This window comes from Mus musculus, chromosome 13 (genome assembly GCF_000001635.26).
Source record: "Mus musculus strain C57BL/6J chromosome 13, GRCm38.p6 C57BL/6J".
In the NCBI taxonomy this organism is placed as follows: Eukaryota; Metazoa; Chordata; class Mammalia; order Rodentia; family Muridae; genus Mus; species Mus musculus.
In genome coordinates this window covers 42,132,639-42,160,341 of record NC_000079.6, presented here as the reverse complement: position 1 = coordinate 42,160,341, position 27,703 = coordinate 42,132,639, and the positions used below count along the sequence as shown (strand labels likewise).

At 44.0% G+C, this 27,703-nt stretch overlaps 1 protein-coding gene across 8 annotated transcripts in view; it reads right to left on the bottom strand.

The window, feature by feature from the left end:
- Hivep1 (human immunodeficiency virus type I enhancer binding protein 1) overlaps positions 1 to 27,703 on the bottom strand; it is a 133,132-nt gene that overhangs the window by 24,689 nt on the left and 80,740 nt on the right. For all 8 annotated transcript variants that reach the window (XM_006516839.4, NM_007772.2, XM_017315359.2 and 5 more), the window contains one exon: positions 24 to 5,962. In XM_006516839.4, coding sequence (XP_006516902.1) covers positions 24 to 5,962 — 5,939 coding nt within the window. The remainder of the gene's footprint in view (positions 1 to 23; positions 5,963 to 27,703) is intronic.

Genomic DNA, 27,703 nt, shown 5'->3' with positions numbered 1-27,703 from the left:
AAGATAAATTATATCTCAAGTACCTTGCTTAAGTTGTTTTTCCACTTGCTTGAATAGACCACTAAATCTGATTTTGAATGGGTGGTTATTGCTTGGCAATACAGTGACTTTCCAGTCTTCTGTTTAGAATTAAGAAGAGAAAGAGCAACTTTTGTAGGCAAACCAAGTGGATTTGGGTTACTGGAGCTTACTGTCCACCCCGTATAGGCTGAAGTTTTCTGGTCATTCTGAGCCAACGGCAATGCCTTCTGTCTCAGCAGGTAACACCATGTAAAGCTAGTTGCAGTCTTGAGGCTGGGAAATGACGGCTGTTGAGTGTCTGAGCTGCTCACCAATGAAAGACCAGACACTAGAGGCGGCCTCTGCCCTTGGATGACCTTGTTCTCTTCATGTCTAACCCCTGGCGACCCCTTTTCCTGGTTGTTGTCTATAGACTTCAAAGGCAAAACACAGGCACTTTCCGATGGAGCAGGGAAACTTCCCACTGTAGGAGTCAGAGATGTGGACACCTTGGTGTTTTTAAACTCCTGCAATTCATTGACATGGTCTGTGACTGCAAACGTGGAGGGTCTGGATGACAGACTATCAGTTGGTAAAACCTGAGTCAAATTAGCAGCCTTGTTGCTGCTCCTTCCAGAGGCCGAGCAAGCACCCTGTTCCAGCGCCGCTCCTTCAAGGGGCTCCGTGGTACAGAGCTGCCTTACCAGGACTGGCTTCTTTTGTTTATGGCTCTCATTAGCTCTTGAGCTTGGCAGCTCCAGCGCTCTTATGTTTGTGCTACAAACAGCTCCGTTCTCATCTTTAGCCCGCTTCTGATGCTTTTCCATGGCAATGTCTAAACTATTTGCTGGGGAAAGCATCCTTTTACTGGAGGCTGAGGATTCTTGTTGTGGGGAGAGTCTACCAACAGACACCTTCTGAACTGTCGGCGAGGACTCTGAAACTGGAACACTCTGGCCCACCTCTGGGAGAACAGTTTTGCATGCAAGCTCCTTCTCCGGTGTAGGCGATGCATTTTGGAGATAGTTCTGTGATTTTGGCATGGAATTTTGTTCTTCGCTGACTGGCACTAGACTTTGATTAGTTTGGCAAATTGGCATGTTGGGCAGATCCTGGGTCACTAAGATCTGTGGCAGAGATGTGACAGGAGTGAAACAGTCCACTGTCACGTTCCTCTTTTGGGGCACGGGCAGCACAAAGGAGGGCAGCTGCTTCTGCAGCACCTCATCCCTCGGGAGCCCGAGCTCCAGCGGCGGCAGAGGGCACGGTTTAGCCATGGGATCGGCTGCTTTGGCTGGCGGTGCTTCTGACGCTGGGCATGGATCTGCTCCAGCTTGACCTGGAAGAACTTGATTAGGTGAAGAACGCAGAGGAGCAGAGCAACCCTGGTCTGAAGTGAAGGCCTGACACTGAAGCTGGTACTTGGGAGCAAAGCTACCCTCCCCTGTCGAAGACACACATGCAGTGGGTGCTGCATCTGGTTTGCCACCCTGTGCAGACACTGGCAGAGGCAGTGGTGTGTTTTGGTGACTAAGGGATGTATTGGTTTTGTTTAATAAATGGGCACCAAAAAGTTGTTGAGGAGGAAATGTGTCCGTAGAGCTGGAACTTGAAATTTCTGCCTGAAGATCTTTAGCCAGGGCCTGGGGGTGCACAGTATGTGCAGGGCAGTCAGCAGAAGCCATATCGGGGAGCCTCGGAGCCTGAAACGGCACTGTGTTCACACTAGGAAGAACAATGGTTTGGAGAGCTGCTGCACTGCCAGGAGAGAGGTGACTATCTGAAGCTATGTTTAAAGATATTTGCCGAATCAGGGGACCTCGCCTCCGTTCTAGAAGGGGCACGTGTGCAGTGCCCCCAACAGCAGATGGGGAGTAGGAGGGCTGTGATTCAACAAGTGCTGGCACCACGTGGGAAGGAGCAATGCTCCCGCAGTCGAATGACTTACTTCTGAAATCAGAGACCTCCATCAGTGTAGGCACGCAACTGATCTGCTCTGATGCCGCCCGCCTCATTTCCCTGTGACTTCCGGGGACACTCAGTGTGTTTGAACCCAGTGGAATCAAAAGAAACTCTGCTTTGCTTGGAAAGTCAATTTTGGGGGCCAGCTCTACTTTAGAAATGTCTTCTAGGTCTAGGGAGGCAGAGAAGCTAGATGCATGGGATAAGCTGCTCTCTCTGCTGAGACTCCGGGACAGAGTGGACTCGAAGCTTGACTCGGTTGAGGAGTGCTCTATCTCAGCCAGCCGAAGCCTTTTCTTTTTAGGTGGCAGCTTTTCTGTTGGCAGCTTTGATAAGGTTTCACTACGCTGAGGCCAAGTGAACTTCTCTGACTTTTCTTCATCGTGACTCTGGGCTTCCAGGTCCCGGTCTGGCTCTTCAGTGACCAGAATTTCTGGGACCTGGATGTTGTGCTGCCGGACAAGTCTCAAGGGCTGCCCTAACACATACCGCTCACTTGGAATCTTTCTAGCACTTTCCCGTGGCTCTCCTCTAAGGTTATGTGACAGTGCTGTCTGATGCATGGCATCCTGAGGTGGGTGGCCTTCCTCTGGGGCCATTCCTATCACTTTCAGGGCCCCAGGCATCCCAGTTCTGCCTAACTCCTGTAAAGAAAAGGTGATGCCCCCTTCCAAGGGCTCTGGCTTGTCAAATGAATTGGGCCTGCTCAGGGAGTTGGTGTGCTGGATGACAGAGATGCCACCCCCTTGTCTCTTCACCTCCATCTTGTCCTGAGCTGCAGCATTCAGCTGCTGTTCAACCATGGGGCACTGCTTCAGGGGCAAGGCCCGTTCAGGGCCCCGGGCCACAAGCTGGACGCCTCTGTGTGCCTGGTCAGCTGCCGTGGCAGAGGTATGTTTGGATGGACTGGGAGCAGCCCCTGGGACCGGCTGCAGCTGAAGGGCATCAGCGCTTTCTGGGGACCGCCCACTCTCATGTGGCTGCAAGTCCTCCTCATCGCCTACGCTTTTCATCTTCCTCCTTTTTCTTATCTGGGGTGTCTGCTCCCACACAGCTGTGGGAGCAGCAACTCTGTAGTGGAGAACCTGGGGTTGTGCCCCACCGGGTGCCGGGCCGTGCTCTGCCTCTCTCACAGCTGCCTTTGTTTTGGGCCCATGTAACTCTGAACAGTAAAATTTCTTATGATTCTCAAAATTCTCCAGCTTCCGATACCTATTTCGACAGGTTTCACACTCAAACATGGTTCCTCGTCCTTGATGTGACTTCTTCTTCTCTAGGTGAGGGGTCTGCGCTGCTTTGCTCTGTACTGGTCCAGCCTCACTGGAGGATGGGCACCCTTGACAGCTCTCATCCACAGACTGCCCAGAGCCTGGAACATGACTCTCACTGGCTGTGGAGTCTTCCACTGCAGCCTGTCTGACCAGGGGACGGTGATGGCCACTTGGGGGCATGGATGGGTTGGGTCCTGACACAAAGACATCATCATACAAGGTGCCAATTTTATCATCAAATGACTGGCTTCCTCTCAAAGAGGGAGGGGGAGGAATTATATTTGCAGGGATTGCTGAATAGCCCGTGGTTGGCATGGAGTTACTTCTGGTGATAGGCAGGCAGTCCAGGGAAGGGACAGACAGGAGGAACACCTGCTTTGACTTCTCAGTTGGGGTGAACGGGGACTTTGGTATATCAGAGCTGGAGCTTGTTCTCCGTCCCATCGGTTTTAGGTCAAACTGGAAGGAATCTTTGAATATGTATGATTTGGGGGAGTCAATGCTTCCCCGTCTAGAAAGTGAGGTTCTCCGGGGCTTCACGCTATCCAGTTGCTTATCATCAACCAAGGCTTCATTGTCTGAGATCAGCTTGGAAATCCTTTCCTCCAGAGTTTTGGTGGCCAAGGGTGGGCGCATCTGGCCTGTGACGACCGATGACTTCTCTCCGGTAGCCAAAGCAGAAGGTGCTGGAGCACTGATTCGAGGCCCTGGGGCTCCACCGTTCTTAGCTGGGTCTGGGTCCATGGTGGGAAAAGTTCTGGCAAACGGAGTTGGAGGACTCACGGCTTGATCAGCACTCTCGGACCGTGAAAAGTAGCCAGAGTCTGTACTTCCTAAGCTCCGGGGACTCAGCAGCAGCTTCCCCTGCTGTTCCTGGGGGTCCTCTGTGGCCTGCTGTCTCTGGAGCTGCGCATGTGCTGTTCCACTGTGAGAATCTGGCTTCCCTTCTGACTGAATCACATCCCCTTTCTGATGGCACGACTCATCCATCTCTAAGGATGACACACTGGCTGAATGTGACAGTATGCTTGCAACATGAAGGTCCCTCGGGCTCTGTGGACTAGGAAGTTCAGGATTGGGATTGGCCACCTGAAGACAGTCAGTTTTCAAGGGGGGCATGCTTACTGGGTGGACCACAACCTTTGGTAACTCTGTCGGGGCTTGTGAGTCTGAAGGTCTGTCCTGTGAAGAGAAGCCACGGACCACATGATCTGAATTGCTTGGTATCAATTTGGGTAAAGATTCGGGATTCGATACCGTCTTCATTGTTTGCACAGGTTGCAGGTCCTTGACACATGGGTTGTTCTGTCTCCCATCTGCAAGCCCCTCTTCATCGCTCTCCCCACTGTCTTCAATGTCTGAATGGACACTAAGTGCTTTGGGGCACTCTTGGGACAAGAACAAGCCCCCAGCCTCTGGTTGTAAGACAAGGCCCAGTTTGATGGTGTGTGCATGGGACTTCTTGTGCTTATACAGGTTACTTTTAGTCTTAAATGAAAACCCACAAGTCACACAGGGGTAAGGCCGCTCTCCAGTGTGGGAGCGGATATGCTTTAAAAGCACGCTGGGCTTTGCACATGCTCTATTGCAGTACTCACAGATATATTTGCCTTGTTTTTTTGGCTTCTGATCTCGAAGAAGGAGACTGCACATTTGTTCTACACTTTGACTGACAACAGAAGCAACATGGGCTGAGCTGTAAATTGGCCCTGGGGGTGACTGTGTGGAACTGGCAGGGCTTACTGACAAAGGTGACACAGAATCCATTTGCTGGTGTGGAGGAGTGACCTGAGTTCTAGTGGAGGGAGAAGTGAGACCTACAGTGGATGTCACTGCTGTATTATAGATCGGCTCAAGTTTAGTGCTCTCAAGGGTGTGCAGGTTTGTCAGTGAGCCTGTGAAGCCCAGATGCCCCGGAAGCTGCTGATTCTGTTGGCTAAGTTTGGGAACAAGGTGGTCCTGTGAGCTGTACAGGTGAGAAACACACTGAGCTGCCACTTGTTCACTCTTCTGAGTGGAGGCCACATGTACTGGGTACGAGGTACACGGAGGACAGGGCGACTCGACAACCAGGTCTGGGGACGTAGCATTTGGGGCATCCAGGGAGCTGTTCTTTAATTTAGAAGGGGATCTTACAGTTTTATTTGGTCTCAGTTTTTCTGTCTTAATTGCACAAGATGAGCCCTTTTGTGACAAGGTGCTCAGTTCTGGCTCCATTGCTTTCAGTAAGACATCGAACGCGGTACTTGTATAGGAGGGGGGCGTGGTGCTACAGCAAGGAGAGCTACATTCACTATTGTCAGTCCTGGCTTTACTGGAGGAGGAGCTGGAGTCCCGCTGCCCATCGAGGCCACTGAGCCTGGTTGGGTCTGAACCCTCCGACCTCCATCTCCGCAGTTCTGACCGCTGGTGAGGAGAGGAGGTTTTCTTTGGGGAGACCAAGTCCCCAGATTCTGAGGACTCAGCAGTCATCCCTGGAGTTTCTCCATTTTGCTTGGTAAATTGCCTCCCCTGTTTAGCAGGGACACAGTTGTGTTTCTTATGAGACTCTGATGCGCTCGGGAGGACACTGAACGGCGGCTCTTCTGTGTTTTGCTTGTGTTTTGTCTGAAGAGGATTCCTCAGGGGGGATTTTGGTATTTTTTTCAGGTGATTCTCAGCAACAATCTTTTTTCGTTTCACACCTTTAAGAGACTCAGAAGTTCCTTTAACGCCAGCCTCTAAGACTTCTGTTAAGACAAAAAAGAAAATCAGTTGGTAAAATTGTCCATGTGCCATGATTGTTTAAAAACTAAGATTAATATCAAAAGGGTGAGAAGCCTCCTTTAACAAAGCTGTTTCTTGACACTATGGACATTTTAAGAAGACTCGCAATCAAGTCCATAGAAACACTAATATGGATATCACGCCGAGCTTTTCTAGAACACTCTGTTCCTGTCTGGAGGAACCCAGGTCATGGAACTTCATCTTTCACAAGTGGGCAATCCTCCCCTCATTGTTCATCCAACCACAGACTCTACTGACACCACACTCTGAGAGAGGATGCCCAAACAAAGAAGAAAACTCCACCTTCCTATAGGGTAACTGACTACTGCACTCATAACCCTTTACTGATGGCTCCCAAGCCTCTGGACAAAGGATGCTGCTATTTGTATGAGGAAAAACACCCCCAGGTAGTAATAAATATAGGAGTGAATATACTTCTCCTGGTCATGATATACTGGACAGTGGGATCAGGAAGTGTTGTGACCACAGAGATTACATCAATGAACAGAAAGTTACAAAAATAAAGAAATACTCATTTCTGGTTTCTCGCCCAAAACATGAAGAAGTCCTAAGAGTGTGATAGCTCTTGGTTTAATAAAAATTACCAATGTAATAGAACAAAAATATCCACTACAAATGCTTCTTTGCATTAATGGTGACTAGGAAGTCAAGTAGACCTAGAAGGCGAGACAGGCGAGAAGACACCACTACAGTGAAGAAAACACTGGCCTCGATTTTAGCTTCTCTGGAAGTAAATCAGTTTAAATGTCAGGAACTAGCCACAATTTCTCTAAACCATTATGCATTTAAGCAATGACTACTTGCCATTATTCTGTCTGGTTTTGATTTGTTGGATCCTTGTACATATAAACAGAAATCGTTCCTCCATATATTCCTTATTTTAGAAAAGCCACATATTTTAATTCATTGCTTTCCCATGGCTGTTACGATGTACATATTTGAAATTCATACTGGAACAAAACATTACACTGTAAGAACTACTTTGCTTTGAGGATGATGAAATGTACATAAAATGTTTTATCCCTGTTGTGCCACGCACGTCCGAGCTCTTATAGATTCCCTCAGTAAAAAGAAGATACTGACTCACTCCACTGGACACCTTTCCTCTCCAAGGGCAGGATGGGAAGGCAGGGGCGTGGCTCAAGCACTGCAGTGAAGCATCTCAGAGGTGCCAAGCATCTCAGAGGTGCCGGCTCTTTCCTACAGAGCCGTGCTGAGCAAGCCTTTTCTATCTTCTAGTCACTCTTTTATGAGGTGACATCTTCCTCACCGGCTTCTCCTCAAGACACACATAACTTGTTCCTGTGTCATGACTTGCTCATGCTCTCTTTGAGCTATCAGACCAGGGTATCAAACTGAGAATCAATCAGTGGTCACCCTAAGCTGGCAGATTCCCCACCCACTTTCCAAAAGCCAGGCAGTGAGCTGTCACAAAGAGCAAACAACTCTAAGGCATGGATGGGAAGCCGCCTGGGGGCGTGGCCTGTGGACCTCGTCCCAACTGGGTACACATGGTAATCTTACTATTTCACAGAACTTCCAGAAGAAGCTGTTTTTAAATTGTTTATATATATATTTTTAAAGCAGGTCTTGCTGTGTAGGCCAGGCAGTCCTGAACTTGGGATCTTACTGCCTCTGCCTCCTGAGTGCTGGGATTACTGATTTAAGCACCATGATAGACTCTTTCATATTTTTCTTTTAATTAAATGGTGCCCACCATTACAAAGAATCAACCTGTAGCTGAAATACTCAAAATTATGTTGTTTTAAATTAAAGTAATAAAACTTTTGGCTTTTACAGAAAAGGAAAGCTGGCTGTAAAGTGCAGAAGTTCTATAAAGGTTTCCTGGCTTTATATGGGAGCACTGAGCTGGTTTGAGAGGGGAGGGGGGCCCTTAGCACCCAGGAGGAACTACGTGCTTGAGGCCGTCTTGGAACACACACTGAGATTGCCTCAAGAGAATGAGAAAATAAAGAGAATTTCTAAATATTTCTGTTTACTTATGATATTTCTGAAAAAAAAATCTATAGTTAAGGATTAGAAAAATATTTTGAGCAACATGTTCCAATTTCAATAGGACCTGACCTTCTGTCACTTGCCATTGCATTTCATACATGTCGGCTATATTTGTAAATGTCTATTGTCAATTCTTGGTGTGTAACTTTAATTTTAGTACACGGTATAGTGTGTGTGTGTGCACCTGTGTCATATGCCTATGTGTGGGTGACACCTGTGTCGTGTGCCTATGATTGTGTGCACATTTGCATAATATGCTGATGTGTTGAGTACATCTGTCTATGTATGTGTGGAGGTGCACCTGTGTTGTATGCCTGTGTGTGTGTACTTGTGTTGTACACCTATGTATATGGATATATATATAGTACCCCTGTGTGTTATGTGTCTATGTGTGTGGGTATGTCCATAGGTACAATCTGAAGACCAGAGTTCGAGGAGATTGTGTCTTCCTCTATTGCTTTTCAGTATAATTTTTAAGGCAAGGTTTTTCACTGAAGCTAGATCTTGTCCTTTGCACTATATCAGCTAGCTGACAAACCTCCAGGCCCCTCCTTTCGCTGCCCTCCAGAACTGGTACTGCAGGCGTGTACCACCAGGCCTGGCTTTTCTGCGGATGCTGGGGACTGAAATCAGGTTCTCTGCTCACAGAGCAAGCACTGTGTCCACAGAGCCATCTTCCCAACCACTCTTTTCTTAATTTATTGTATTTATTTTATGTATGTATATATGTATGTATGTATGCATGCATATATATCCATCTGGGTGTGTGACAGTCTATATGTCATGAAGCATGCAGAGTTCAGAGGACAACTTATGGAACTGTTTCCCTCTACGATGTGTGTATCACATAAATCTCCTCCCACTGCCAGCCCACCCCCATTTTATCTCATTTCATTCTCTTAAGTTCGAGCTCTTGTTAATAATATTTATGACGTCATTAACTTTGGTGTTCATGGTCACACTCAGTTTCTGCCATATTGATTCCTATCTTTCATGTTCTCCCTGTCTTTCTCTGGCTGAGAATATGGAAGGGCAGTCCAGTCACTCAAGGACACACGCCAGGCCTTTTTGAAGTTGCACCACCCATTCCTTCTTGATTCTGCTGGATCTCTATGAGAGGTGCTCGGGAGGGGATCAGGTGATGGTGCTGTGCAGAGGGGGACTCCGAGCTTCTTCCAGGGCTGTGTCAGACTGAAAAGCTGTCAGCAGTTCTAGTAGTGATGGTAGTACTCTTAACAGAGGCAAAGCACAAGGCTTAAGAATAGTTTTCCAGAAGTTCTACAAAGGTTTCCTGGCTTTATATGGGAGCACTGAGCTGGTTTGAGAGGGGAGGGGGGCCCTTTACTTGGCAACCACAGACGCTCACTTCCCCATGCGTGTGTGGGACTGTGGACCACAGGTGGACAGTGAGGACCAGTCATTGTCAGCAGGAAGATGGCCAGGCTAATGATGGCAGTGCAGTTAACGTAACACTACAGAACCGTTTAAAATAATTACTACGATGGCACGGCAAGCTGAAAATTGTGATACATGAAGTATACAGGCACATTCTTTTCTGTCCCTAGAGAGAGGTCTAGGCTAAGAGGCAGATATCTGGGAATGCACAGTGAGGGCTGTTTTTTGTAAAGGTAAACAAGTGACCAGCCAAAGAAAACATGCTGTGGAGAGGAAAAGAGGCCTGATATTAGAGGCCTGGGTAATTGCTAGACTTAAGGCTAAGCTAGGAGTGGGAATCAACAAGGTAGGACCTGGAAAGATGCAACGACACCCATGACAGTGAAGAACCTGGGCACTCCTGTGGCCCAGGGTGTTAAACACACACGATGGCATTAAGGAGAGCGACCAGGCTTGTGGCATAGGAATGGGGAGGATGGGCTCAGGTCTGAAAGCATGGTCAGTGGGACCCAGGGGCCAAATCCACCTCAGCCACGGGGCTAGTGTGGGGAGGGGGGCTGAGCTCAGGGCCCAGCTAAGCTGGATCTCTCCCTGGGAAGCTGGACAGGAAGGGCAAAGCCCAGATATTACTAACAGGGGAGAAGGGCGATTTCTCAGGGTGAGAGGCTGAGTGTGTGTGCAGACAGGAAGCTCTCCTCAGGACAGAGGAGGAGACTGAAGCCACAAGACAGAGAACTAGGCAATCAAATGCATAACAAAGAGGATGTATAATCAGGAAGCTAGGGAGGACAAAGACAACTGACTATCGGGAATGAAGACACGTTCACGTAGGTGGCACATCTCTGACTCAGTCCTGGGCAGGGAGCAGAAGGAAGCACTTTCAAGTCAAGGAGGTTTCATGAACGTGGTGTGCAAAAAACGCGTTTAAAACACACATGGGGAACAGCATGCAAACCAGGCTGCACACAGACCAGCAGAGTGAGAGGAAGGCACAGTGGGAAAGGTATTCTGCCAGCAGCTGATCCTCAGCCCTGAATACAAAGCAGGAGAGGTGGGGATTTACACAGTAGGCACAGGAAGCCACAACACTTCACTGCCAAGCTCTTCCTTCCCTCCAGGAAGATGATCAAGAAATATTAACCAGGAATATATGATCAAGTAATGGTAATGTGGTGGCGGCTGCTTAAATCTCACCTATCTTTCCAACCTCTTATCTACTTCACTCTTACACCACTTAAAGAAGACTAAACTGCCAGCCTAAAATGCTGTATTGAGAAGCAATTCAGCGCTCACCAACAAAGCTACAGCAGAGGACAGAGATGCGGCCCTGTTAGGAAGGGGCGGAGCACGCACACATGCAGCCTGGATCCCCCGAAGCCACACTCAAGAAAAAAGAAGAGAGGAGGAGAGGAGGCAAGAGGAACACAGGGGAGGGGAGGGGAGGGGACAGTGTGACAGTGCATGTCTGTGATCTTAGCACCAGGCAAAGTGGAGACAGGAGGACTCCTGGGCTAGTTGGCTAGCCTTGCAGAATCCTGAGCTCCATGCTTGGTGTGTGAAAAAAAAAAAAAAAAAAAAAAACTGTCTCAGAAAACAAGAATAACTCAGGAAGAAACCAGTGTCAGTGCCTGCCCCCAGTACATACACGCAATGCACACACATGAATATATACGTGCATCTACAGCACTCCCATACATACGAAGGCAAAACAAAGACTTAATCCGAAACTTCCCTGTCAGGAGACCTGTACTGAAACGCTGAGCCCGTTAACCTGAATCTAAGCTTATATATAAGATCTGGAAGTGTAACGGGAAAGGAATCCTAAGATGGCTGGCATTACTGCTCTGCTTTGAAGTCCACCACCTTAAAGATGCTCTCATGAGCATAGCCATGTGGGAAGCAAAACAATGGCCAGCAAAATGTGACCTCCCTGATACCTGGAACAAGTGTGCAGGTTTCTTTAAGTGCTAAAGAGGCTGTGCTGGCCTGATGAGGTCATGGACTTTGGAATGAAGAAATTACCCTGAATTACAGTGAGATCCTTTCAAACTTCACAGCAGAGTCTCTGGCTAACCAGCAGTCAGGTAAGAGACTGGGCTAGAAGATTCGACCTGCCCCTACTGGCTACAAAGCTACAGAGAAGCCAGGGTGTGCCGGAGAGCGAGAGCCCAGGGTAGACTGTAGATGCAGAGTGTCCTCAGACTCAGGGGCCCAGAGTCCTGACCCCAAGGCAATTGTGCTCAGAGGTGGAACTTTGGAGAGTTAGCTGGACTGATCGTGAGGACTCAAGACTTCTTCAGGGGATTGACCAACTAATGGGTTCATAATCAGACTGTAATACTGTGGAACAGGTCTTCACAAAGAGAAGTCCCTGGCCTTTCTGTTCCTCTGTGGCAGGTTGTCAGGAGCTGAACAGTCTCTCCAAGATTCTCTGTTTTGCCTCCTGTACAAAGGCATAGAGCTGGGTCACCAAGAAACTGAACCTGGAAAAACCTTTCCTTCCTTTAACAACAGTCTCAGGTATTTTGTTACAGCAAGCAAAGCTGGCTCAGACAGCAGGTGCTTAGCATATGCAAACTGTTGGGTTCAACCTGCTGTACCAAAATAAAGAAGAAATACGAATGAGAGAATGACTGGAGAAAAGAAACGCTGATCCAATGGTTGTACTGCCCTTGAGAGTCTAGCCACAATACCCAATGCTGCCAATAGGCTAAGTGAGCAAGAACACATTATTCTCACTACCTCTAGAAAGAAACAGCCCCTGACACCTTGATGGAGCCCACACTCTCATTCATAGAATGTCAGGGCAGTGAGCATGGTCAGGAGTATAGCTCAATGTCAGAGTGAATGCTCAAAATTCAGGGCACTGGGTTCAATGCCCTGCATCATACACATTAATATAATTAATAATAATAACCTTAGTAAATGAAAATAAAAGTGAATTATCTGGAGCAATAAAAGCAGACTGTATCCGATAAGGTCAAACTAGACTCATAAAAAGTTAAATGAGCACACCATGTCTTCTAGCTGCAACAAAATTCAACTAGAAATAAATAATGTGAGATAGATGGAAAATCCCCAGCTGTATGGAAATTAAGCAATACAATTCTAACTAACTAAAGAGGAAAAAGAAGTCACCAGGGAAACAAGAAAAATCAAAACAGAACTTGAAAACTGGGAAACTGTGATGAATTCATGCCAATGTACACCACAATGCCACGCCACACACAATGCCATGCATGGCCACAATGTCATTCACCAGGACACAGAAGCAAAGGACACAGAGACCTCGCAGTGCAAGACCAGGACAAGAGGACCTCTGCCAGAACCACTGCTGTTCTTAACCATTTCTTGAGAGCAACCAGCTTGTGCAACAAGCCAGACACGGATGGTAAGGATGCACAGCATGTTGTGGGGACAGTCATTTAAAAAGACGCAATGAAATGACCACAAGTCTTGAGTGCTACCTCCTTACCATATTCACAAACAGCAATCTTTCTATTTATACCAAGGCTGGTAGAAAACATAAGGGAAAATTTATTTACAACAGAAACCTAAACTCTGATAAAAGTAAAATTTTATACCAAGTAATAGAAACATACAGACAATACAACAGACTTGAGGAATGATGGACCCAGAACATGGGAAGTGGGGTAGGCGGTGAGGGCTGTGGTATGCGCAAGCTCAGACAAAGCAGTCTCAAAAGAGCCAGGAGGGGGTTGGCACATCACGCCTCTGGCAAGAGTTAATGCTGGGAAGGTGCCAGCTCAGTTCTTTTAAATTTTCTGTATTTTACAAAATTTTAATGAAAAAAATTCTCAGTTTTAAAATATGACAAACCATAGTGTTTATTCAGGAAAATAAACTCTATTAGAAGGCAAAGTTCTGCAAAGAACCGTAAGGACAAAGTCAGTGCTGTGACATAGGGACTAAAACAGGACCACCCTCCCCACTCCCGCCCCTGCCCTGCCCGAGATCAGATCACTGGTAAGAAGGAAACTTATAAAGGTTTAATATGTTATAAAGCCAGAGTTCAAAACCTTAGGAAAAGGATGATACCATTTCCAATATGAGATTCTGATCTCATATACAAGATGATAAAATAAATGTAGGTTATAAGCAAACAGTGTATAAAATAAGCTCAAAGGTTCAATATAAAAATAAAACCAGAGAAACAGCTAGAAAACCACAGGTAAGTTCTTAGCTTATCTTATGCTGGAATATAATAAGTTTCTATTAAAAAAAAGAAAGAAAGAAAGGAAAAGTGATTTAAATACATTAAAACTAAAGTCTCTAGGCATATAAATATATGTAAATATACACAAAGTAAAAAAATAAATAAATAAATTGAAAGCAGATGAAAGGTTGATACGCTAGTGTATACACAATTTTTATGTGATCTTACTGGTAACAGAAAATTATCTAACCCAGACCTGCTCTGAGAACACACACTATCAGCCTGTAGGTAATAAAGAACTTACCAAATCAAGATCCCTGAGGGATTAGAGATCCTCAGATTAAAACACTGGTGCCCTTGTCCCCAGGACAGGCAGGCATATTCAGAAGGAGAGCTTAGGCTATGGAGTCCCTGCTGTCTAAACAAAGCAGAAAGAACCAGCAGACTAGGGTGTTCTCCACATGGTACACACAGTAAAGACCCCAGTGTTCTCCTAGGTAGGAGCTTCAGGGCCCTGTCTGGGACTGAGGATGCACTAGATGGAAACCAAGCTCTGCGTTCCCTGCAGTTCACTTTTCACGGCTCCCAAAGTCATAAACCTGAAACTATTAAGATCATATTAGATTGCTATTTGCCCAGAAGCCTGGAAGAAAATTAAAATCTCTGAAGGAAGATTGCAACTAAGCCTTCAAAATACTTCTGTAGTTTTCAAATAAAATATCCAGCACCAGTTCAAAGATAGCTGGTTACCTAAGAAGAGAACTGGGCATGAGAGCCACTGCCCTGCAGTGACGTGAGCCAGTGCACCAGACCAGGTCAATACTCGGTTTATGTTGCTGGGGAGTACTGAGGGTCTAGAGGATACCTACAAGGGCTAACATTGACACTGTAGATAGAAAAGGCAAATAGAACCCAGCAGGCTTAGACCTACTCAACTCATTTAAGAACTGGGAAAGAGACCATGCTGGAGGACATGTCAGAAGATAAAGGACATCAGGATTCTAAGGCGGTTATGAAACAAGGAAGAAACCACCCAAAACTCTCTGGGGATCTGACAGTACAGGGATGAACAATGGGCATCCTTTGTGAGACAAGACAAAGAAACTCTGGGAAACCAAACACATAAACTTACAAATTTAAAAGCACTGGATGAAACACAAGAAAGATACAGAATTTCAGCCCCTGTGTTCATCAATAGAAAACTGCAAAAGTCAAAGATAAAATTCTTGGTGAGAAAAGCATATTGATAATTTTGAAAATTCAGATTGCTTTCAAAGGATCAACAGTTCTGATGCATGATATCACAAAGTGCCCTAGAGGAAATGAACTCCCATGCTAGATTCCCACTTCCCAACCCAGAGATTTTTCTCCAGGTGAAGTGATGTAGATACCACCTGAAAGATGACACTTTATAGAATTTGTCACAACAAACACATATCAATAGAGAAACTCAACACAGCAAATTCTAATAGGTAAATTCAACACAGTAGACATGGACAGAAAAAGTCAACACAACAGTCACTAATAGAGAGATTTAACAAACTGGCACATATCAACAGAGAAACCCTACATAACAGTCACCAGTGGAAGAATTTAACACAACAGATAATACAGTAATGGAGAAATTCAATATACTAGGCACACACTAACAGAGAAATTCAGCATTCTCCCTTAAGATAAAGCAAAGTTCCAGAGAGAAAATGCACATGAAGCAAAACCAACAGGAAAAAACCAAAGCAAAGCAAAGCAAAGCAAAGCAAAGCAAAGCAAAGCAAAGCAAAGCAAAGCAAAGCAAAACTCATGGTGGACCTGCCAAGATGCCACAACTATGCTACAAAGTGAATGTAAAAGTCCTCCAAAGCTCACCGGTGAAGGCTCTGTCCCCACCTTGGCACTGGGTGGCGGTATAGACTCTTAGGACCTAAGTCTTAGGTGGGTGGGGACTGCAGGCCCTCAGCTTCTTAGCTGTCCCTGAGAAAGCAGCCCCCTCTGCTCCACACAACCACCATGGTGTGTCTCACCAAGGCTCAGAACCATTGAGCCAACTTCCTTCTCTTCGTGTTTATTAGTTATGGCATTCTCTCTTATGGGTAACTTATACAACCTGCATGAAACTTAATCAAGTACAAAAAACCATGCACAGTACAAGAGCGGGTCAGTCAAAAGTGAATGAGTGAGTGGATACGCCCAGAGACAAGGAGAGAGGCAGCCTCAGAAGCTGTGCCTGTGTTAGCATCTCAACTCTCCTGTTACTCACCGCATCCCTAAACGCCGTACCCTCACAACGCAGTGCTTACTGCTCTCTCCAGCTACCTTTTAAAGATATTACACAGAGGAGAGGAGGCATACCTAGTGCTGGTTCTAATCCTTTTCATAAGCACCAGAGAGAGAGTTACACAACCCTGCCCCTTAACACAAGTTCTCTGACTGCTACAGCAGAGCTAGCTAAGCAGGTAAGAGAAGATCAACCGCAACTGATACCAGGTGCTATGACGTAACTCTATCTTTTATTCTTCTAACATGCTCTAATTTTGAATAATGACTCATGCAAAATAGAAATGCAACAGGTAAAGCTGATTGGTGGCGCACACCTTTTTAACACCAGTACTTTGGAGGCAGAGGCTGGTGAACCTCTGTGAGTTTGAGGCCAGTCTGATCTACATAGCAAGTTCCAAGCCAGCCTGGGCTAGATAGTGAGACTTTCTCAAAAGAAAAAAAAAAAAAAAAAAAAGAATAAATAAATAAAGTAGAAAGGGGGGGGGGGCTAGAGAGATGATTCCGGGGTTAAGAGCATGCCTTGCTCCGCTGAGCTTATCTGTCAGGTGGTTCACATGCAGCTGTGTTTCTAGAAGATCTAATGCCTTCTTCAGAAACCCATGAGTACCCACCCCACACAGCATACAGAAGCATGACTTAAAAGGAAACAGTAAGAAGTCTAAGCCAAAATATCCTGATGTATTTTTTTCAGGTTCATAAAATGCAGTTATATAGGAGGCCCACTCTACCTTTGATTAAAACACAAACTGAACAAATAAAGTTGTATCACCCTGTCTTGTTTGGCCTACTTTCAGGAGAAAGATTCAAAGACTTTAGTGATGTCTTTAACAAAATCCAAAGCTGTCTACATATTAAGTTTACATTCGTCCGGTCCCAGGATTCTCTCACATTATGGCTGACATGAGATGATCATTTTTCTAAGCAGTATGTGCTCAGGACCACTCTCAGTGACACTCTGGAAGCCTCTAAGTCAGAGTCCTTAGTAGCCTGACATCTACCATGGCAGGGGATATGTCTACCAATGTGACAAATACTAAAGATTGTTTGATCCCTGACTTTCAGTGGTTTACCAGCATAATGCTGGCCCTTAGTGACAAGTTATAAACTGTATATAACACTGTCTACTACAAAGGTGGAAAACTGGAAATTCCTGCAGACTTGTTTCTGACAGTGTTAAACTGTCAGAATCTAGAATCTTCACTTCAGGGCTTCACACCCACCAGGATAAAAAGATGTTGATATTGTAATATTAAATCCAACAAGAAAAGTCTCATTCTTTATGATTAAACAAAATCTTGAGGACAGAGCAATTTGCAGCTGTCCACAGACTCTATCACAATGAAGATTTTTGTTACTGGGATAAACAGCAATGATTTGTATGCATCACTGTGCCAGATAATTGAAGACCCTAAAGGAGATAGCTTCCTTCAGATAAGCAACCTGAGACCTAAGAGCAATAGTGTGCACTGCTTGCAAGCCCCGCCTGTTAGGAAAAGGACTTCATCTTCTCCCACTCCCCATCCATCCTTGTTGACTCTTTCACTGACGAAGAACTCCTATTCACAGGTGCCCGTGGACACTATGATGGGCAAAGTCAAGCTGGAAGGACTACAGGAAGATGCCCACGGCAGGGGTAGGGTGGGAGGGGGCCACAAGGAGAGGGGTGCAGAACAATGATACAAAGACGTCAGGGTCACCTTGTGGAGTTCTGTCATGACTGGAGAAGGGTCTGTTAAGCAGTTCCACTAAGCATGTGCTCGGTGGGGGGCCTGAGAAGCCGTGCACCCCAAGCTGACACTGCCACATCCCTCTTAAGTCTGGATGGGGGACAGACTTAAACAATTTGCAAGTGTCAAATGACTTCTGTGACAGTACCTTGTTAAAGGACTCTATTTTGTTGGTGGTTGATGTTAATTTCTTCTACTGACCATTATACTAATGAAGACATGGAAAATCAGGGCAATAAGGGACTGACTCAGTGAGGAGTTCTGGGGCTGGAGGGGGGGCAAGCATGCTAGACGGTCTAGATGCTATAATACAGACTAGCTTCTTCCCTGCGTCCCCAGGTCCCCTCTCACCTATTCTGGTCTCCCACCCAACCACACCTGATGCTTCCCAATCTTTCCCTGAATGAAATCATTTCATTTCAGAGCCTTGGTGGCCAGGTAAAAATTCCATGTTATCCTTCCAATATGCTACCTTTTTTCTGCACAGTAGAACCTGTGGGATGCTCGGGAGAGCAGGACAGGGGAGAGCACCCTGGAGTGGTTGGAAAAATCCTTTACTTCCAAAGGATCTTGCTATGTGCATTTCTCAAGTTTACGTTCTACATCTCTAGTTACTCATCTGACTCCAGTCCCTCGCTCCCTTCATTTCTATTCTCAATTCCTTCCCCTGGGATTGTGTTCCTCACAGATTTGCACTGGGCTGTTTGTTTTTGTTTGTCGTTGTTATCTTTTTTAAATAAGTTTTTTTAAGATTTATTTATTTATTATTTGTAAGTACACTGTAGCTATCTTCAGACACATTTTCTTCTCTCTCTGGCACTGCTTGCTCTTGCCCAAAGATTTATTTATTATATGTAAGTACACTGTAGCTATCTTCAGACACATTTTCTTCTCTCTCTGGCACTGCTTGCTCTTGCCCAAAGATTTATTTATTATATGTAAGTACACTGTAGCTATCTTCAGACACCCCAGAAGAGGGCATCAGATCTCTCATTATGGATGGCTGTGAGCCACCATGTGGTTGCTGGGATTTGAACTCAGGACCTCTGGAAGAGCAGTCAGTGCTCTTAACCGCTGAGCCATCTCTACAGCCCATTGTTGTCATTTTTTAAGGAGACACAAGAGCAGGTCCCTATGGAAGGCACCAGGGTCTGAGCTTGCTTTTGTAGTACCTACTTTTGCAAAGGCAGAGCAAAGGCTAAGCAGACAAACAGAAGCACAATCTCTTTGAGTTGTTCTGTAACGTGTATTTAAAAAACACTCCAGCGAGTGACATTAAGTCAACTGACTAAGAACAAAGCACAGTTCCTGTCACTGGTCCAGGAACCCAGTGGGAATGTGAGACCTGCTACTCTCTGTAGCCCTCAGAGATGCTGTCAGTGCAGCTCAGGACACACAACCTTATCTTAATTGTTCTTGTCAAAAATGAAGCTATAGCAATAAATACATGTATAACAGAAGCTAAGACAAATAGGATTTTCAACCATTTTCATTTCTATACAATCAGAATGTATCTGCTAAGCAAACATGAGAGCACTATGTCATAACGTAATTGGTACTGACTTGTCTCATGCTAAACAAAGTTACTATGCAATTTATAACCAACAGCAGTTGGCTGAAGGAGACATACCACAAACTGTGCAAACTGCATCTTTTAATGGATTACACGTCATGAAATTAACATCATGTTAGCTGCCTAAATCTCTCATTTACTTACCAGTGTGACAGATAGTCAGTGGCACCCTTAGAAAAGGGTGAGGGGATGGAGTTAGGAGCACTGGCTGCTCTCCTAGAGGACCTGTTGGATCCCTAGAACCTACATGGCAGTTCACAACTGTTTGTAACTCTAGTTCCAGGGAATACAATATCCTCTTCTGATTTCTGCAGGCACTACAAGCATGTTGTGCACCCACACACATGCATGCAAAATATTCCACACACAAAATTAAGAATTAAAAGAAAGAAAGCACTTAAGGGCCTTTTACCTCCTATATTTTACACAGCTCAGGGTTTTATACTCCAGCACAGCGAGGACCGAGGAGTTAAAGGCACTTATTCTATACTGAAGTGCCAAGAACGCTTTGTCCCTTCTACCATGCGGCTCACCTGCACTGGTCATATGAAGCTTGTCACTTTCAAATAAAAAATTATTGACAGAATTCACGTATGATACTTTTAGAAATCTGGCACAGATAAACTAAGAGTAATATTACTGTAACCCAGGATTACTGCATTGTATTTTATACAGGAGGACAGGTCCTGAGCCTGATTTTCCAATTGAAAATCTTTGCAGGACACATGTAAGTTATCTGGATAGTGCACATGAGAAGTCTGTGTGCAGTGCACATGAGAAGTCTGTGTGCAGTGCACATGGGAAGACTGTGTGCAGTGTACGTGAGAAGTCTGTGTGCAGTGTACATGAGAAGTCTGTGTGCAGTGCACATGAGAAGTTTGTGTGCAGTGTACATGAGAAGTCTGTGTACAATACACATGGGAAGACTGTGTGCAGTGTACGTGAGAAGTCTGTGTGTAGTGTACGTGAGAAGTCTGTGTGCAGTGTACATGAGAAGTCTGTGTGCAGTGTACATGAGAAGTCTGTGTACAGTACACATGGGAAGACTGTGTGCAGTGTACATGAGAAGTCTGTGTGCAGTGCACATGAGAAGTCTGTGTACAGTGCACATGGGAAGTCTGTGTGCAGTGCACATGAGAAGTCTGTGTACAGTACACATGGGAAGACTGTGTGCAGTGTACATGAGAAGTCTGTGTGCAGTGCACATGAGAAGTCTGTGTGCAGTGTATGTGAGAAGTCTGTGTACAGTGCACATGGGAAGACTGTGTGCAGTGTATGTAAGAAGTCTGTGTAGAGTGCACATGGGAAGACTGTGGACACCTGCTACTGTTGTCCTGGGGCAGTTTGTCAGGCAGTCTCCCAGACTGAACGGCTCTTCAGCAGTGCGGTGTCTTCATGCAGGAAGGCCTGGGTATAAGCCTGAGGGCTCCCTTCAGTTCAGACTTGTGCCTTTCTTTGAAGCTTCCAAACACATAGACAAAGAATGCTGATACGAAAATCAACATTTCTTGAAATGAAGGAACTAGCAACTTTATAAGGAAACATGGTTGATTTGTAGTATTTAACATTATGAGAGTAGGATTTATAAACTCTTTTATTTTATATCTGAATTTGTTAACATTTAGTAGCATATTTTGAGTAAATAGTCTTACTTCACATTCATCTTTCCCTTTTGTACCCCAACTCCTCCCAGAGAGCCCCCTTCAAAACCTGCAATACCTTTCATTTTTTATCATATTCTTTAAAATTTCTAAACTATTATAACAATAAAAATGAGTATTATAAAAGTTGTTTGATATAAAACATCAATTGAACAGCCTTATATAGATGTTCGTCTACAGCAATACTAAAAATACATACGTTTTCCTCATATATTTTAAATAACTCCAAATATATTAACTGTATAATATTTTTAAAATACATCACTATTAGTTTTTTTAATGAAAAATAGATAAAAGTCTTTTTGTTTGTTTTGTTTTTAGTAGAGCTTAAAATCTTGGCTCTTACTGTGGTACAAACTCAAAATAAGAATAGTTTTTGGACATTGGAGTTCATTGTAATAAGGCTGTACTTGAATGTCCCTCACATCACCAAAGGATTTTACCTCCATAGTAGCTAAGCTAAGAGTTGGCAGTTCTGCTGCACCAAGGAATGAATTGTAGGCACGATTTTTGGATATAGATTTCCTGCTACGGTCAAAGCTATTTGACTTGAGTGATTGTCATCATTCTCAGCCCACAGGGAACAGGTTACATTCATTTAAGAAATGGTGTGTGTTAAGATTGTCTATTCATGAAGTCATTCATCAACTATTTCAATGAATAATGGTGCTACTTGGAGGGTGGCACAGACGTTAGGTGAGGGTAAGATTCTGGTTCATTGGCTGTGATGATTTTAAAAAAGCATTCATCTTAGAATAGGAATAACTTATGAAGTCCTCTTCTTCAAAATTGATACAATAATTATAAATATCAAAGCCTTCAGTCTCACTCTTTGCTATTCTCTTATAAGCCACCTCCAAAATTAACTGTCTACATTTCTTTTGGCTGTGTAAATAATTTTCAAATATGTAAGCTGTTCTGAAAACCATAGTATAGTATAAAAACATCACATAAACAATCCTTTTAATAGAGAGGCTGAGACAGGAAAAGCATGATTTCAAGACCATTATGTGGCACACAACAAGACACTGTCACGTACAAACAAGCAGGAAGTATATATGGATTGTACAATATTGGACCTATTTCTTCCATTACCAAATTACAGAGACGACGGGATGACAGCCAACAAATTTCTAATTCCTCATATTTTTGAATTTCAATGGATTAGGATATGTTGGTAATATTAATTTTCATATTAAGAGATGTTAAGGAAAGTGATTGTTACTTCCTGTTAGTTTTCTTATTAGAGGTGGAATTACATTTGTGTGGGTTTGTTGAAAGATTACTTTCTTGCTTCTTCTAGGGTGTAGTTTCATTCTTTGTGTTGGTGTTTTCCATCTATTATCCTTTGTAGGGCTGGATTTGTGGAAAGATATTGTGTATATTTGGTTTTGTCATGGAATATTTTGTTTTCCCTGTTTATGGTAATTAAGAGTTTTGTTGGGTATAGTAGCCTGGGCTGGCACTTGTGTTCTCTTAGGATCTGTATGACATCTGCCCAGGATCTTCTAGCTTCTATAGTCTCTGGTGAGAAGTCTGGTGTAATTCTGATAGGTCTGCCTTTATATATTACTTGACCTTTTTCCCTTACTGCTTTTAAAATTCTTTCTTTGTTTTGTGCATTTAGTATTTGGATTATTATGTGATAGTAGGAATTTCTTTTCTGGTCCAGTCTATTTGGAGTTCTGTAGGCTTCTTGTATGGTCATGGGCATCTCTTTCTTTAGCTTAGGGAAGTTTTCTTCTATAATTTTGTTGAAGATATTTACTGGCCCTTTAAGTTGGGAATTTTCGCTCTCTTCTATACCTATTATCCTTAGGTTTCCTTTTCTCATTGTGTCCTGGATTTCCTGGATGTTTTGGGTTAGGAGCTTTTTGCATTTTGCATTTTCTTTGACTGTTATGTCAATGTTTTCTATGTTATCTTCTACACCTGGGATTCTTTCTTCTATCTCTTGCATTGTTGGTGATGCTTGCATCTATGACTCCTGACCTCTTTCCTAGGTTTTCTAACTCCAGGCTTGTTTCCCTTTGTGATTTCTTTATTGTTTCTAGTTCCATTTTTAAATCCTGGATGGTTTTGTTCATTTCCTTCGCCTGTTTGATTGTGTTTCGTTGTAACTCTTTAAGGGATTTTTGTGTTTCCTCTCTAAGGGCTTCTAGCTGTTTATCTGTGTTCTCCTGTATTTCTTTAAGGGAGTTATTTATATCCTTCTTAATGTCCTCTATCCTCATCATGAGACGTGATTCTAGATCTGAATCTTGCTTTCTGGTGTGTTGGGGAATCCAGGACTTGCTATGGTGGGAGAATTGGGTTCTGATGATGCCAAGTAACTTTGGTTTCTGTTGCTTATGTTCTTACATTTATTTGCCTCCCATCATCTCACTATCTCTAGTGCTACCTGCCCTGGCTATGTCTGACTAGAGCCTGTCCTTCCTGTGATCCTGGTGGTGTCAGAACTCCTCTGAGTCAAGCTGTTCTGTGATCCTGTGATTCTGGGATCCTAGAATCCTGAGATCCTGGGTGTGTCCAAGCTCCTGGAAGTCAAGATGCCTTTAGGACCTTGAGATCCTGTTGTGACCAAACTCCTGGGGATCCTTTGATCCTCTGATTCTGTGTGTGTTAGAGCACCTGGGAGTGGAACTGCCTCTTGGTGTTGTGGGGCTGGCTGGCAGAGTTTGCGCCATAGTCTGCTCACGGCACTGGCCAAGATAAGTGGATTTATAAACTCTACTTAAAGTAAATTCTCATTAAATGTGTTCACCAAAATTCATTTTTCCTAATAATACCACAACTTCTCAGTAGAATACAGATAGATGTGTGTTAGTTTCCATATAATACTGAAATTGAAAAGCAGGCCCATCCTTTTAAAGAACTTGGATTCCAGGTATTTGTCTAAATCACTACCCTAGTGTTTCTTCTATGGACATGAATATTTGCTATTTAAACTGTTAAATTTTCAAACCCAAATGAGTTTTTCAAGTGTTTTTACTGTATATACTTTCTGTAGAATGTTTTAAAAAAGCATTTTTATCTTACCATGAAGTATATTAACATTGCGTTTTAATTTAATGATATCTGCCCAACGTTTCCATTCTGCCACCCAAATCGCTATGCTCCATGAGGACCGTCCTTCTTGCTGATAATGCTCTAATTATCTTCATTATTATACTCAGCACGATATTTTTACGAGAATGCCCTTAAAATTAAAGCAGTAAAGCACACTCTAGTCCAGATTAGCCATCACCTTTAAAATTGAGTTTAGAAAACAATTTGAAAATCAAATCACCAATTTTTTTACTACCTAGAAATTCCTTTATATTATAAATGTCTTAAAACAAAACATAACATTTGGGTGTGGGTAAGAAAGTCTAGTTTTCTTCCTTCCACTCCACCTGGGATCCAGGATCTAGTGGCCTGCTTCCTGCCTGGCTGTCCTCCTGTCGCTCCCTTCTGAGGTGCACAACCTTGGCTCCAGCTCCCTGGTAACTGAGGGTAGTCTGGGGTCAACCAACCCGGAGCAGTCTGTCTGCTACTTGGTTACTCCCTCCATTCTCTGTCCTGTTCACTCACACAAACCGCTCACCCCTGTCAGCCTTATTTCTTGCTCACATACAGAAAGATGGTTTATGGATGTTACTTTTAAAACAAAAACCTCTGGCAACTAGAATACAATGTGTCAGAAGGAAAGCAGCCCTGCTGGGAAGAACTGGACATAGGATAACCCCCACAGGATTTGTTGAGAGAGAGTAATATGCAGAAAAGATGCAAACTGACCTAAGAAAATCCACTTTTGTCTGTACTCAGGTCAGAAGCTGAAGCTTAACTTCTGTTTCTTTGTTTGTTGTGAGCCTGTGCGCTGTGAGGCCACACAGCAGAAGTGTGGAACTACACATTGACCACTTGCAGCACTCAGGGAACATCTGTGAAGTCTGTCTGTCCTCTCCTTTCACCTCTGTGAGCGTGCGTGCTGCAGGTTCAGTTCAGGTCATAAGGCTTGTGTCCTGGGTCTGCAACCACGTGTACCTGCTGAGCCACCCCACTGGCCTACACACAACCTATTCAGCCACCATTTTATTGAACCCAAGTGAATAAGAAAAAGTAAAACCATAGCAATGATGTAAAGAGCAAAAAATAGAACCTTGATTATTCCCAAATAATAGGACAAAACCATACCAATGTACAGACTTTCAGAATAAGGAAAAATTCAGGTGGATGATTAGATAAAAATCTATCTATAGAATTATCTGGCATTTTATCTTCAGACAAGAACTAAAAAGTATTTTTTAGTAAAACAGAATTAAATAAATGTCCCAATTAATTAAAAAAATTTGGGGGAGGGGGCTGGGGATACAGCTCAGTAATATGACACGTACCTGTCATATCTGAGGCTCAGATTACATTCCCCAGTATCAAAATAATAAAAAAATAAATTCAATGAAGGGGGTAAAACTAAGTACAGAAAGCCCTCCCAGCCCCCAGCATGTACACTTAAGATCTTTATGAAGAAAGTAGAAGATATTACCAGCAACCAAATCCCCCAATCCATCCCCATCTGTATGAGCAGAGCTTAATCTATGAATACGGCTCATTTGCCTCTCCTAATCCAAAAAATAAAAAAAAAAAAAAACCAAATAATTTATTCCTACAGAATATTAAAATGTAAATAGCTGTGAAAAAAAAACTTTCTAGTGTCAAACACTGAAAACCAAACCTGAGGGTCCCACTACAGTTCAGAGCCCATGTACATGTCAGTATCAACACATACAGACAAGGAGGAGAGAAAAATCTAATGAACCAGCTATATAATACAATTTAAGAGGCACAAAAGACAGAAATGTCCATAATGGTCTCACAGACTACAACACAGGCATTTACACCTCTGGGTTTCGTACTGCACTTTCAGAACAGCTATGGAAGTGTGGGAGTTTTGAGCAACTGGTAAATGGCTGAAGAAAATTTGAACAGGAAAATGTAGTATACACAGAGTGGAATACTATTCAACCATAAAGAGAATAAAATCCCATATCTGTCATAACCTCAACAGAATAGGGGGTCATTATGCTAAGTGACATAAGTCAGGGATAGAAAGTCCTACAAGTCAAATGTGAAACCTGACCAGTAAACCTCATGGCCACCCAGTGAGACATGAGCATGGTTACAGACACTGAAGGACAGAAGGGAAGGGTGGGACAGGGCCAGCCAGTGTGTGAACTACAATGGACAGGCGCCAGAAGGTGTGCTGTGGGAGCCTACAGAGTAAGGCAGCTACTGGTAACAATGTGCCTTTGCCCAGTTTACTTAAATCTTACACATATTATCAAAACACAAGCTACCCCAACAATGTGCTACCTAAGAAACTAATTCAAGCATTTTTTTTTATTTCAAAAGCTCTTTAAAGCTCTCACCTTCCTTACTCTCATCTCTACCCCCTCCTCTCCCCAATGCGGCCATGGACCGCCTCCTTCTTTCTACCTTCTTTCTCCCTACCTTCCTACAATAAAGCTCTAAAACCAGAAAAAATAAAATAAAATAAAATCTCAAAAAATAATGAAAAGAAAAAATATTGGCAATGACTATTCACTTCAAAAAATAAATTGGAAGACTATATTAAAACAATTAAACGTATTTGAAACATTTGTACATTTATTTAGTGTGTGGTGTCGGGGGGTGTGCTCCCCAGTGCATGGGGAGGATGGGGAGGGGTCTGAGGTCAGCCTGTGGGAATCAGTTTTCTCCTTCCACCATGTGGGTGGTGAGACTTGAACTCAAGTCATCAGGCTTAGCAAAAAAGTTCCTTTACCTGTTCAGTCAACTCACCAGAGTTGCTTAATGGTATTAAAACAAAAGCAAAGACAAAACAAACAAACACCCAAAAATCAAAACCACAACCCTGGATAGTATTTTAAATCTGAATGTGGAAATCTCTTAGAAGAAAATGGGGACAAGGTTGTAAGATTATGGCAGAGAATATTTGTCTTACTAGAAATAAACCCCCAAATGACAAAGCTGGCCATGGCTGCAGGCAGAGGGTCGCAGCACGGGGGTGTGTGGGGGTGGGGGGGTGAGGGGGTGCTGAGGAAGGGAAACCAAGTCAAGAATTCATGTGTATTCAAAGGCACTCTGAAAGTACACACGGCAATGGCAAAATTCACAAGGAGGAAGACAAACTAACACTAGAATTAGACTTCTGGGGCCACCCAGTGTGCCAGAGTCCCTTGACTCCGAGCTCCTATCTAACTATAACCTAACAGAACTTGCTGCTGCAGCTGAACCTCAACGCAGTATTGGCAGCCAGCTGAACAGACTCCCAGCTCCCACGCTCACGTCACAGGGCTCTGGGTATAGGGCAACCTGGAAATGGGTCTTTGCTCAAATAAATTGAATGTGTTCAGTCTTCTGGTGTGTGTGTGTGTGTGTGTGTGTGTGTGTGTGTGTGTGCGTTTTAAGCTTAGTCATCAAAGAAGTAAAACATGAAACAGTTTTACATCCACTCACACTGGGAGCCTAGAAGCACTGGGAAGGAACACCTCCAGCCTGGATGTCTCACCTGCAGTTACCAGGCTGTCCTAAAACTTCATAAAGGAACAATTACATGTCTACACTGCCGATGAATACCATTGACCACTATTTTAAAACAAAGCATTAGACTGATTCAAGAAGCAGCAGATAACCTGAACAGGCTGTGGTGATGCCTGCCTGCAACCCCGCTAGGAGACCAGCAGGAGGGTCCCAGCTTCCAGGTCAAGCTGGCCACATGGAAATCGATCTCCACAGAGACTAGAGCACTATCACAAACACTTACACAAAGACACAGGCTACCTACTCGGAACTGATCTGTTTCTTCTGTTACTCGA